At 47.7% G+C, this 13,276-nt stretch overlaps 1 protein-coding gene across 1 annotated transcript in view; it reads right to left on the bottom strand.

Annotated features, from left to right (window-relative positions):
* LOC120941363 (WD repeat-containing protein 64-like) overlaps positions 1-13,276 on the bottom strand; it is a 125,672-nt gene that overhangs the window by 56,092 nt on the left and 56,304 nt on the right. Inside the window, exons 11-13 of the mRNA XM_040354701.1 lie at positions 11,677-11,852; positions 4,498-4,635; positions 1,422-1,524 (exon numbers count right to left, since the gene is read on the bottom strand). Of these exons, the coding sequence (XP_040210635.1) occupies positions 1,422-1,524; positions 4,498-4,635; positions 11,677-11,852 (417 nt within the window). The remainder of the gene's footprint in view (positions 1-1,421; positions 1,525-4,497; positions 4,636-11,676; positions 11,853-13,276) is intronic.

Here is a 13,276-nt window from a genome sequence, read left to right as displayed (position 1 = left end):
AACTTTTTTTTTAAATTCTGACTGGGTTTGCAAGTGTTGACTCGCAAGACGAGCAGAATTCAAGCTAAATAGGCCTGCAGTACCTCATTTAGCCTGAGGTACGGGGGCGCAGAAGCCGAGCAAAGCCGAAAATAGGCCTGCAGTACCTCATTTGGCCTGAGATACGGGGGCGCAGAAGCCGAGCAAAGCCGAAAATAGGCCTGCAGTACCTCATTTGGCCTGAGGTACGGGGGAGCAGAAGCCGAGCAGAGCCGAAAATAGGCCTGCAGTACCTCAATTGGCCTGAGGTACGGGGGAGCAGAAGCCGAGCAGAGCCGAAAATAGGCCTGCAGTACCTCATTTGGCCTGAGGTACAGGGGCGCAGGAAACAAGCCAAATAGCTGGATTCAGAGAGACCAGCTTAATGTTGAGGCAGCGTAGCGTATCGCATATACGCTACGCCGCCGTAAGTCAGAGAGGCAAGTGCTGTATTCACAAAGCACTTGCCTCCTAAGTTACGGCGGCGTAGCGTAAATGGGCCGGCCTAAGCGTGCCTAATTCAAATGTGGAACAGGGGGGCGTGTTTTATGTAAATGACTAGTGACCCGACGTGATTGACGTTTTTAACGAACGGCACATGCGCCGTTCGCGGCCATATCCCATTGTGCATTGCTCCAAAGTACGCCGCAAGGACATATTGGTTTCGACGTGAACGTAAATTACGTCCAGCCCCATTCACGGACGACTTACGCAAACAACGTAAAAATTTAAAAGTTTTACGCGGGAACGACGGCCATACTTAACATTGGCTAGGCCAGCTATTTGTTCGACTAACTTTACGCCGGCGTATCTAGCTCATTTGCATATTCTACACCGAACTCAACGGAAGCGCCACCTAGCGGCCAGCGTAAATATGCACCCTAAGATACGACGGCTTAGGAGACTTACGCCGCTCGTATCTTAGCCTAATTTAAGCGTATCTGGTTTCCAGAATACGCTTAAATTTACGACGGCGTAGATTCAGAGTTACGACGGCGTATCTACTGATACGCCGTCGTAACTGTATCCGAATCTAGCTAAAAGTGTCCTCGGGCCTTTTCGGACGTTTTCGTCACTCTCTGGCGCCCCCCACCCCCACCTCTGGCCACATTTGGTACTGCATCCCATTGAAGTCAATGCAGAACAAATTATTTTTGTTTCCATTGACTTCTATGGGAAAATTCGCTTTGATATGCGAGTACTTTGGATTACGAGCATTCTCCTGGAACGGATTATACTCGTAATCCAAGGTTCCACTGTAATTCAGATTTAAAAAAAAAAAAACATTGAACTAAAGGCTGTAATGTAACAAAATAGGTAAAAAGCCAAGGGGGGGAATACTTTTGCAAGGCACTGTAGATAAGGGTGTATTTACATTTGTTTTATGGATAAGGCTTCCATACTGTACAGGCTGATCTCTCCATGTGTGCTTCCAGTGGCCATGAGAAAACACCTTTCCAGCTTTACAGCATCAAAACAACGGCTTGTTCTTCTCAGTGACACAATCTGTAGGTAGATTATGATAAAAGTTAGATAAATTACAATATTATGACTTTGGGTATCACACATCAATTGTGTTCATAAGGATCCAATCACAATAGCATAATGCATACTGTATATTTTTTTAACCAATCGTTATTTGCCTTTTTTACATTGTTACATAGTAGGTGAGGTTGAATAAAGGCAATAGTAAATCCAGGGCCGCCATCAGGGGGGTACAGGCAGTACACCTGTAAGGGGCCCCGAGGTCCCCAGGGGCCTGGAAGGCACCCCCCCTTTTTTTTTATATATTTTTTTTTATAAAAAAAAAAATAATTAAATATATTTTTAATTAAAGGGACATTTTTTTTTTCAGAGGTCCGGAGGTCCCCAGGGGCCCGGATGACAACCCCCCTTTTTGTTCATATTTTTTTTATATATATAATATTATTTATTATTAAAGGTCCCAGAGGTCCCCAGGGCAAAAAAAGTAAAAATTAATTAAAAAAAAAAAATTATATTATTTTATTTCTTTTTTTTTTATATATATTTTTATTAAAGGGCTCAGAGGTTCCCAGGGCAAACACCCCTTTTTTTTGTATATAAAAGTTTATTTTTTTTATTTTTGATTATATATTTTTATTTATTTATTTAGTTTATTAAAGGGCCCAGAGGTCCCCAGGGCCCTGGATGGTAACCCCCCTCCCTTTTTTTTTTATAAATGTTTTTTTTTTATATATATATATATATATATATTTTATTTATTTTTTATTAAAGGGCCCAGAGGTTTCTTTTTTTTTTTTATTAAAGGGCCCAGAGGTCCCGGATGGCAACCCCCCTTTTTTTGTCATTTCTTTTCATTAAAAAAAAAATGATTAAAGGGCAAAGAGGTCCCGGATGGCAACCTCCCTTTTCATAAAAAAAAAAATTAAAGGGCCCAGAGGCCCCCAGGACCCCAGATGGCAACCCCCATTTAAAAAAAAATATATATATATTTTTTTATATATATATTTTTTTTTTTTTTTTTTTATTAAAGGACCCAGAGGTCCCCAGGGCCCCTGATGGCTACCCCCCTTTTTTTATATATATTTCTCTTTATTTCTCCTGTTTTTTTTTTTGTAAAGGCCCCCTCGCTTCTCAATTAGCGGCAGCCCCCCCGCTTCTCACTTTCAGGCGGCAGCACACACCCCCCCCCCCCCCCGTTCTCTGCCTGAAGCTGTGTAAGGGGCCCCATAATTCCTGATGGCGGCCCTGAATAAATCCAGTTCACCCTGTGTAGGCGTACGTGTGTCAGTGTCTATAATTATTTCCCATATCCCTGTATGTTGTGCTCAAGGGGACACTGGCAGGAAATGACACTGGCAGGGAAGGGGGTTGAACACTAGGGGGCGATCAAGGGGTTAAGTGTGTCCTCGGGAGTGTGCTCGCGGGAACTCGATGTTCGCTGGCAGGCCCGCGATTGTGGTGTGGAGAGGCAGAACGGGAAGATGCCTTGTGATCCCGGGGCCACTGGTTGGGCACCCCTGATCTAAAGGTTCTTTCTTTTCATCACATTTTTTTCACTGTGTTTTCTTTTTCATGTTTGCATGTTGATTTCCATGCATTCTCCTATAGGGACCAGAGCAACTCTCGCTATACTGGGGTCCTGGTCCAGCCATGTCTTTCACCCACACTCTATTTCCCTTTCTATAGCCACAGTGTCATAATCTTTATGACAGTACAAATGGGCACTGATGATGAGGTAATTATATACAGCGCTGATGGGCACTGATAGGCGGCACTTATATGCAGCGCTGATGGGCACTAATGGGCACTCATAGATCGGCACTAATGAGCACTCATAGGTGGCACTGATGGCACTGATAGGTGGCACTGATGGGCACTGATGGGTGGCACTTATATACAGCGCTGATGGGCACAGATAGGCAGCACTTATATGAAGCGCTAATGGGCACTCATAGGTCGACACTAATGAACACTCAAAGGTGGCACTGATAGGTGGCACTGATGGGTGGCACTTATATGCAGCGCTGATGGGCACTGATGAGGAGGCATTTATATACAGCACTAATGGGCACTGATAGGCGGCACTAATATGCAGCGCTGATGGGCACTAATAGGTGGCACTGATGGGCACTCATAGGTCGGCACTAGTGAGCACTCATAGGTGGCATGGATGGGCACTGATAGGTGGCACCGATGGGCACTCATAGGTCGGCACTAATGAACACTCATAGGTGGCACTGATGGCCACTCATAGGTCGGTACTAATGAACACTCATAGGTTGCACTGATAGGTGCCACTGGTGGGCACTTATAGGTGGCACTGATAGATGACACTGATAGGCAGCACTGATCAAAAGGCACTGACAATCAGCACTGATGGGCACAGTGTGCCATCCTAATGGGCACTGATTTGCACTGATTGGCACCCCTGGTGGTCAAAAGTGGGCATCCCTGGTGGTCTGAAGTGGGCATCCCTGGTGGGTCTGCGCTGATAATCAATGCACTCTCAGGAGAGCAGCCGGTCGGCTCGCCTCGACTCGCACCTGTCAGTGCTGGTAGAGGAAAAGCCGACAATTTCACTGTGATCAGCTGTGATTGGGCACAGCTGATCACGTGGTAAAGAGCCTACGTCATAGGCTTTTTACCGGGATCAGAGATGCAGTGTGTTATGTCAAGACACCACACCACCGATCGCTGCACTGCGCGCCCCTAGCGGCTTACCCTGCTGGGTGACATATGACGTCCAGTCAGGATAATACAAGCATTATCGCCCGCCCGCTATATGGCGGGCGGGCGAGCGGGCAGTGGTTAACCCTTCACAAATATACACTATATCATATACAGCTTTGCAAATAATGCAGATGGATTTTCTGATATGCAAAGGATTTACCTCCCTTATCTGACCCGGGCAAGTATTGGTACACATTTCTTCAATGTAAAGAAAGACCCTTTGCCCGTATTTCATCTCCAAGGAAAATAGACTGACGTGTATACCTGCTCTTCAGGTCCATCAGGTGGCATTACATTCTCGTCCAATCGCATGTCCAGCATCGATTGTAATGTTGTATGCCATACATCCGTGTCCTGGCCAAATTCAGTAGCTACAAACAACTCAGGATCATCTTCTTTACCCTTTCAGAGATGAAAATGGATAATAGTAATTCTAAATGTGCAAATATTACAGTTTTAAATTAGTAAAAGTTTCAAATTTTTTCAAACCAAAGCCAATTTAATAGCTTTTGAAAAGTTTTGCTTGGATTCTGAAAGATAGTACGTGTACATTTATTGATATTGAATAGGGTTGTCCCGATACCACTTTTTTGAGACAAGTACTCGCCGATACCGAATATCGATACTTTTTTTTAATGTCACGTGACAGTGGCGTTATTTTTTTTTATAGTGATATATTTATATATATATTTTAGGGGGGGGGGGGTACTGGATTGTCAGTGTGTTTTTTTATTTTTTATTATTATTTACATTTTATTTTTTAAATTATTTATTGCAATTTTTATTTCTTTTTTTAAATCAGCCCTGTTGAGGGGGTTTGGTGAATTATCAGGGGGTCTCAACAGACCTCTGACATCTCCCCTCTGAGACAGGGAAAGGGACTAGGGACACAGATTCCCCAGTCCCTTTCTCAGCAGCCTCAGCTGCGCTGAAAATGAATGGACAGAAGACAGCTGCTTCTCTTCATTCATAAACTGAAACATTGTAATCACAGTTTACGATGTTTCAGTTATGTGAATGGACAGAGTCAGTAATCACTGACTCTGTCCATTCGGAACAGTAAGGAGCCGGATTTACCGGCTCCTACCTCCGCTCTCCATCCGGACAGTTCCAGGGGGTGGAGGAGGAGTACGGAGGGAGAGAGAAACACAGAGGGGGACACAGGGGAGAAGGAAACACCGAGGGGGACTCGGAGGGAGAAGGAAACACAGAGGGGGACACGGAGGGAGAAGGAAACACTGAGGGGGACACGGAGGGAGAAGGAAACACCGAGGGGGACACGGAGGGAGAAGGAAACACAGAGGGGGACACGGAGGGAGAAGGAAACACAGAGGGGGACACGGAGGGAGAAGGAAACACCGAGGGGGACACGGAGGAAGAAGGAAACACTGAGGGGGACATGGAGGGAGAAGGAAACACAGAGGGGGACACGGAGGGAGAAGGAAACACCGAGGGGGACACGGAGGAAGAAGGAAACACCGAGGGGGACACGGAGGGAAAAGGAAACACCGATGGGGACACGGAGGGAGAAGGAAACACCGAGGGGGACACGGAGGGAGAAGGAAACACAGAGGGGGACACGGAGGGAGAAGGAAACACCGAGGGGGACACGGAGGAAGAAGGAAACACTGAGGGGGACACAGAGGAGAAGGAAACACCGAGGGGGACACGGAGGGAGAAGGAAACACTGAGGGGGACACGGAGGGAAAAGGAAACACCGATGGGGACACGGAGGGAGAAGGAAACACCGAGGGGGACACGGAGGGAGAAGGAAACACAGAGGGGGACACGGAGGGAGAAGGAAACACAGAGGGGGACACGGAGGGAGAAGGAAACACCGAGGGGGACACGGAGGGAGAAGGAAACACTGAGGGGGACATGGAGGGAGAAGGAAACACAGAGGGGGACACGGAGGGAGAAGGAAACACCGAGGGGGACACGGAGGAAGAAGGAAACACTGAGGGGGACACAGAGGAGAAGGAAACACCGAGGGGGACACGGAGGGAGAAGGAAACACTGAGGGGGACACGGAGGGAAAAGGAAACACCGATGGGGACACGGAGGGAGAAGGAAACACCGAGGGGGACACGGAGGGAGAAGGAAACACAGAGGGGGACACGGAGGGAGAAGGAAACACAGAGGGGGACACGGAGGGAGAAGGAAACACCGAGGGGGACACGGAGGGAGAAGGAAACACTGAGGGGGACACGGAGGGAGAAGGAAACACAGAGGGGGACACGGAGGGAGAAGGAAACACAGAGGGGGACACGGAGGGAGAAGGAAACACCGAGGGGGACACGGAGGGAGAAGGAAACACCGAGGGGGACACGGAGGGAGAAGGAAACACAGAGGGGGACACGGAGGGAGAAGGAAACACTGAGGGGGACATGGAGGGAGAAGGAAACACCGAGGGGACACGGAGGAAGAAGGAAACACAGAGGGGGACACGGAGGGAGAAGGAAACACAGAGGGGGACACGGAGGGAGAAGGAAACACCGAGGGGGACACGGAGGGAGAAGGAAACACAGAGGGGGACACAGAGGGAGAAGGAAAAACTGAGGGGGACACGGAGGGAGGGAGACTGCAGATAAACAGAGTGGGACTGGAGGAGGACACGGGACAGTCAGCAGTGATCGTGTGTGGGGGAGTTACAAGCACCGATCACCGCTGATTTTAAAGCAGCTGAAAGCCGCAGGGGGAGGGGTGAAGAGAGAAGCGGAGAAATTACTTTTAAATCTATACAGCGGTGATCGGTGCTTGTAACTTCCCCACGCACTGATCACCGCTGACTGTACAAGTATCGGGTGAAGCATCGGGAGCATTTGCTCGAGTACAAGTACTCGGGCAAATGCTTGGTATCGGTCCCGATACCGATACTAGTATTGGTATCGGGACAACCCTAATATTGAAGCCATGTTTTTTAACCACAGAGTGCAAACGCTGTACTCTGGCGCCCCCCACCTCTGGCTACATGCGGTATTGCATGCCATAGAAGTCAATGCGGAACGAATTATCTTTGCATCCATTGACTTCTATGGGGAAACTTGCTTTGATATGCGAGTGCTTTAGATTACAAGCATTCTCCTGTAACAGATTTTACTCATAATCCGGGGTTCCACTGTATTTGTATGTAGCACTACCCCCGTAGGAGCTGCTGGATTAGATTCGGGCCTTGCACGTTACCTCAACATTCATTGTCTAGGGGAGGAAAGTCTGTAAAGAACTCCAATGTCCACACAAGTTGTAAGACCTTTAGCAGTTAAGTTTGATTTTTTTCTCATGACTTGCAGTAAAGTAGAAGGATGGAGGAGCAGGGGAAGGTTCAGGCGCATAGTACAGATCACTGGGGAGAACTTCCAAGTTCCAAAAAAGTCACCCACCACTTCCTCTTGAGTGGGTATTGATCACCCAGATAGGTCCCTCTCACCTGGCCCAGCAGCCAGGATGAAGCATGAACAATGATCAGTCTCTGCCACAGACTGGTTGCAAGCAAAAGTGAACGATTCCGGAATCCTCTGCCACAGGATTTGGTACCCGGATATCCAGCCTTACAGTATTAAAGCCTTTAAGCCAACCCTGCACACTATAAGGTTTTCGTAGACTACGGTGCATCCTCCAATGAGGTTACCAGGCCTCTCCCAAAGTACCAGCCTTCCGCTCGTTCCCTCCCAGGACAGATCCTCCCCTGGGTTCCTCCATTGAGCGGCTTCCTCCCGCAGGACAGACAGCACAGGATCACCTTCAAAGCGTAGGCCCCAGTTAGGACGACTGGGCTTACCTGACAGGAACGCAGCCTCGGGTCAACATGGCCCAGAGACCAAAAATCATGCAGCACATACCTCGCGCCAGGAAGGCCACGAGGCAAAAAAAGGGACCCCAAAATATTGCGTTTGCCCCTTAAGTATCCTTCCATAGCATGCCCATCTTCAATGGAAACAAAGATAATTAGTTCCGCATTGACTTCTATGGCATACAATACAGCATGTGGCCAGTGGGAGACCACTCCCACTGGGCTGTTCCCGGAGAAAGACACCCAATACACCCTGACCTGCTTGAGTTCCAACATTGGCCTATGGTGACAACGCCACTCATAGGCAAACAAAGGGAAATAACTCCAAGCACAGCCAAAGACGGAACATAGGCTGATTTAGCCTTAATTAACAAAGTCTGAGCTAATTATCAGCTCAGACACCCACTAAATGTAACATAGCGCCTGGTCATCAGGTGCAGGGCGCTACATGTAGTTTAATGTAGGTCAGTGGCGGCCCGTCCATAGGGGGCGCCCGGGCGCCGCCCCCCTCCCCCAGTCAGTAATAAAAAAAAAAAAATGTTATTTAAACATGTCCCTTTAAGGGAAAAAAATGCAAAAAAAGGTCCCTATGTGCACTATGTCCGGGGCGCCGGGCATAATGCAGTATGGGTAGCGCCACGTCTGTGCAATCACGGCATTGCAGACGTGGCGCTACATTGGAAGCAAAAAAATGCCTTTGTGGCGCGCTCCACCGCGCCACTTGCTTCTGGCGCGATGGACTGTATTGTTATGGCTGGGCGGGTGCACACACTTTCTGTGTGCACCCACCCGTCTCTATGCTAGTTCCGACGTCACTGGAAGAACAGGAAGTGACGTCGGGACTCTCAGCTCAATGCGCCCGGAACAGTGGAACAGGTAAGCTGAGTTATGCAGCTCAACATGCCTTACATTCCTCTCTCTGCAGTGCATTGTATACGGCGGCGGCACAACAACGGACCCCCGCTTATTGAAAGTTTATGTATTCTAAATGTTCGGCGAATAAAGCGGACCGGCCCCCCCTCCCCCCACTTATTCAAGTTGTTTGTATATGTAATATTCTACAGAAATATCAGCCGGAACGCTTTTTTTTTATATTTAATCGGCGGAAATAGGGGCCAACCATTCCCCCCCACCCGCTTATTCACGCTTATTTTTTTTTTTATTTAATCGGCGGAAAAAGTTTTTTTTTTTCCTACTTAACATTATTACATTAACCCCCCTCCGCTTATTGGCGGAAATAGCGGCGAACACAAACCCCCCCCGCTTATTATGAAATGTCTTTAATACGTAAGAATTACTGCACAAATAGCGGGCATCAACTCCCCCCAGTTATTAAAAAAAACTTTTTTTTATACTTCATTTGTGACAAAAATAGCGTCCGTCAACACCCCTCCGCTTACCCACTGATGAACATTTCTTTTATATGTTAAAAATGTATTACAGCACAAATAGCGGGGGATCAACACTACCCCACCAGACCACTCCCCGCCCCCCCCCCCCCCAGTTAATAAAAAAAATAAACTTAATGTGCGGAAAAATATCATCCGTCAACACCAACCCCACCCCCCCCCCCCCGGTTATTAAAAACAATTGCAAATTGTCCTGCGACTTGGGACTGGAAAGTTGCAGGATAAGTCTGACCCGTTGAGAACCGTTCATATCTGTGCAACTTCAAGTCACAGCGACTTCGAAGTAGTCCCTGCATTACTTTTGTCCCACTTTAATGTGACTTGAGGTCCATAGACCTCCAGAATACACAGGCATTGCTTCAAGTCGCTGCAAAATCGCATCAAAATTGTGGCACAATCTTGCGACTTTCAGGCTAACACAGTCTGAAAGTTGCACAATTCTGCCGCAATTTTGATGCGACTTAAAGCAATGCCTGTGTATTCTGGAGGTCTATGGACCTCAAGTTGCATCAAAGTGGGACCAAAGTAGTGCAGGGACTACTTTGAAGTCGCTGTAATCTTGTGCAGTATGTCTGCAGTCTCTGGTAATCTCGTGCAGTATGTCCGCAGTCTCTGGTCATCTCGTGCAGTATGTCTGCAGTCTCTGGTCATCTCGTGCAGTATGTCCGCAGTCTCTGGTCATCTCTTGCAGTATGTCCGCAGTCTCTGGTAATCTTGTGCAGTATGTCCGCAGTCTCTGGTCATCTCGTGCAGTATGTCTGCAGTCTCTGGTCATCTCGTGCAGTATGTCTGCAGTCTCTGGTCATCTCGTGCAGTATGTCCGCAGTCTCTGGTCATCTCTTGCAGTATGTCCGCAGTCTCTGGTAATCTTGTGCAGTATGTCCGCAGTCTCTGTAATCTTGTGCAGTATGTTCGCAGTCTCTGGTAATCTTGTGCAGTATGTCCGCAGTCTCTGGTAATCTTGTGCAGTATGTCCGCAGTATCTGGTAATCTCGTGTCCCCATTTAGAGTCCTTCATTACTAACAGTGTAATTTTTAGTTTGTTTGTGCCGATCTGTAAGGTAACCTTTTTCCACTTAACCAGTTCCAGACCGGCTCATGCAGTCGAACCTTGGTGTAAGAGTAACTTGGTTTGAGAGTGTTTTGATTTGCGAGCAACTTTTTTTTTTAATTCTGACTGGGTTTGCGAGTGTTGACTCGCAAGACGAGTAGAATTCAAGCTAAATAGGCCTTCAGTACCTCATTTGGCCTGAGGTACGGGGGCACAGGAGCCGAGAAAAGCCGAACATTGGCCTGCAGTACCTCATTTGGCCTGAGGTACGGGGGTGCAGGAGCGGAGAAAAGCCGAACATTGGCTTGCAGTACCTCATTTGGCCTGAGGTACGGGGGCACAGGAGCCGAGAAAAGCAGAACATTGGCCTGCAGTACCTCATTTGGCCTGAGGTACGGGGGCACAGGAGCTGAGAAAAGCCAAACATTGGCAGGAGCTGAGAAAAGCAGAACATTGGCTTGCAGTACCTCATTTGGCCTGAGGTACGGGGGCACAGGAGCTGAGAAAAGCTGAACATTGGCCTGCAGTACCTCATTTGGCCTGAGGTACAGGGGCACAGGAGCCGAGAAAAGCAGAACATTGGCTTGCAGTACCTCATTTGGCCTGAGGTACGGGGGCACAGGAGCTGAGAAAAGCCAAACATTGGCCTGCAGTACCTCATTTGGCCTGAGGTACGGGGGCGCAGGAAACGAGCCAAAGTGTCCTTGGGCCTTTTCGGCCGTTTTCTACGCTCTCTGGCACCCCCCCACCTCTGGCCACATGCGGTATTGCATCCCATTGAAGTCAATACAGAACAAATTATTTTTGTTTCTATTGACTTCAATGGGAAAACACGCTTTGATATGCGAGTACTTTGGATTACGAGCATTCTCCTGGAACAGATTATGCTCGTAATCCGAGGTTCAACAGTACTGCGGCAGAATGGCTATCCTGGGGCGAAATCCCGTATATATACGGCTTTGGCCAGGAGTGCCACCAGAGGGCGTGCGCGCACCAACGGTTTAGAAACCCCTGGCTCAGATGATTTTTCATTTATATTTTTTATATTACAAGAGAATTCATGAAGAAAAGTTGAATTTTTTTCTGACTGAACTGAACATGGCTCTTTATCCATGCAAACATACATGAGCATCTTACCAAACTGATAACATTAAACTAGTAGGACAGTTTAAAAAATAAAAATGTTGAAAAACCTGAATTATTTTTATATTCCCACTTTTGTCCAAGGCAATAATAATATGTTGGTTGTCATGACTTATTTTGTAGCTTAGCTGACAGATGCCTCGCTCTTCATCCTTATTTCCTTCTTTGTTTGGCTTCAGGACTTTAACTTGACTGCCATTTTCAAACTTCCAAATTTTAACTGAACCTAAAAGAAAAATGTAACGTTTAATTTTCATGTCAACTACAAACTACCGTATTTTCCAGCGTATAAGACGACTTTTTGCATCTAAAATCATGCCCCAAAAGTCGGGGGTCGTCTTATACGCCGGGTACCTGTCTGTCAGACGGCGGCCATCCATTATTCAAAAGCCGCGCCTCCTCCTCAGACTGTTCCGTGATAGGCGGAACACTAATTTTCCCAGCAGAGCCTCTGTTCAGTGTTCCATCTATCACGGATGCCTTCTCATTCACGGCCTCGGACGAGAGGACATCCGTGATAGACGGAACACTGAACAGAGGCTCTGCTGGGAAAATTAGTGTTCCGCCCTTTACGGAACAGCCTGAGGAGGAGGCGCGGCTTTTGAATAATGGACGCCCGCAGCCTGAGAAACTCTGCAAACAGGAGAAGGTAGGAAGATTGTCGAGGCAGGCATACTGGCACAGTGAGGCAGGCATACTGGCACAGTGAGGCAGGCATAATGGCACAGTGAGGCAGGCATAATGGCACAGTGAGGCAGGCATACTGGCACAGTGAGGCAGGCATAATGGCACAGTGAGGCAGGCATAATGGCACAGTGAGGCAGGCATACTGGCACAGTGAGGCAGGCATACTGGCACAGTGAGGCAGGCATACTGGCACAGTGAGGCAGGCATAATGGCACAGTGAGGCAGGCATACTGGCACAGTGAGGCAGGCATACTGGCACGGTAAGGCAGGCATAATGGGATAGTGAGGCAGGCATACTGGCACAGTGAGGCAGGCATAATGGCATAGTGAGGCATGTATAATGGCACAGTGAGGCATGTATAATGGCACAGTGAGGCATGTATAATGGCACAGTGAGGGGTCATCTTATACAGTGAGTATATCCCAAAACCAGCATTTTAGCTGGAAAATTAGGGGGTCGTCTTATACGCCGGCAAATACGGTAGGCAATATATTTTCTAGAAAGTTACCAAAACTGGACCAAGGGCCAGGCACACATTTTCATGCCAAAACTAATGCATTAAGCTCCTGAGGTCCACCTCCCTCTCATAGCAGAAAAACCCATGGGTTTTCACTTTACTCTCTGGGAAACCCACATGACTGCTGGATTAATAACTCCAATTGCAGGGAGAAAGGCATCCTCAGCTTCCTCTTTCTTAGGGATGAGCTTTATGTTCGACTTCGGCGAACAGCGAACAATTTGGGGTGTTTCGTGGCAAATTTGAAAAGCCGCGGAACACCCTTTTGAAAGTCTATGGGAGAAATCAAAAGTGCTAATTTTAAAGGTTAATATGCAAGTTATTGTCCTAAAATGTGTTTTGGGACCCGGGTCCTGCCCCAGGGGACATGTATCAATGCAAACATTTTTAAAAACTGCCTTTTTCGGGAGCAGTGATTTTAATAATGCTTACAGTGAAACAAAAG

This window comes from Rana temporaria, chromosome 5, assembly GCF_905171775.1.
Source record: "Rana temporaria chromosome 5, aRanTem1.1, whole genome shotgun sequence".
Lineage (NCBI taxonomy): Eukaryota > Metazoa > Chordata > Amphibia > Anura > Ranidae > Rana > Rana temporaria.
This window is presented reverse-complemented; position numbering and strand designations above follow the sequence as displayed.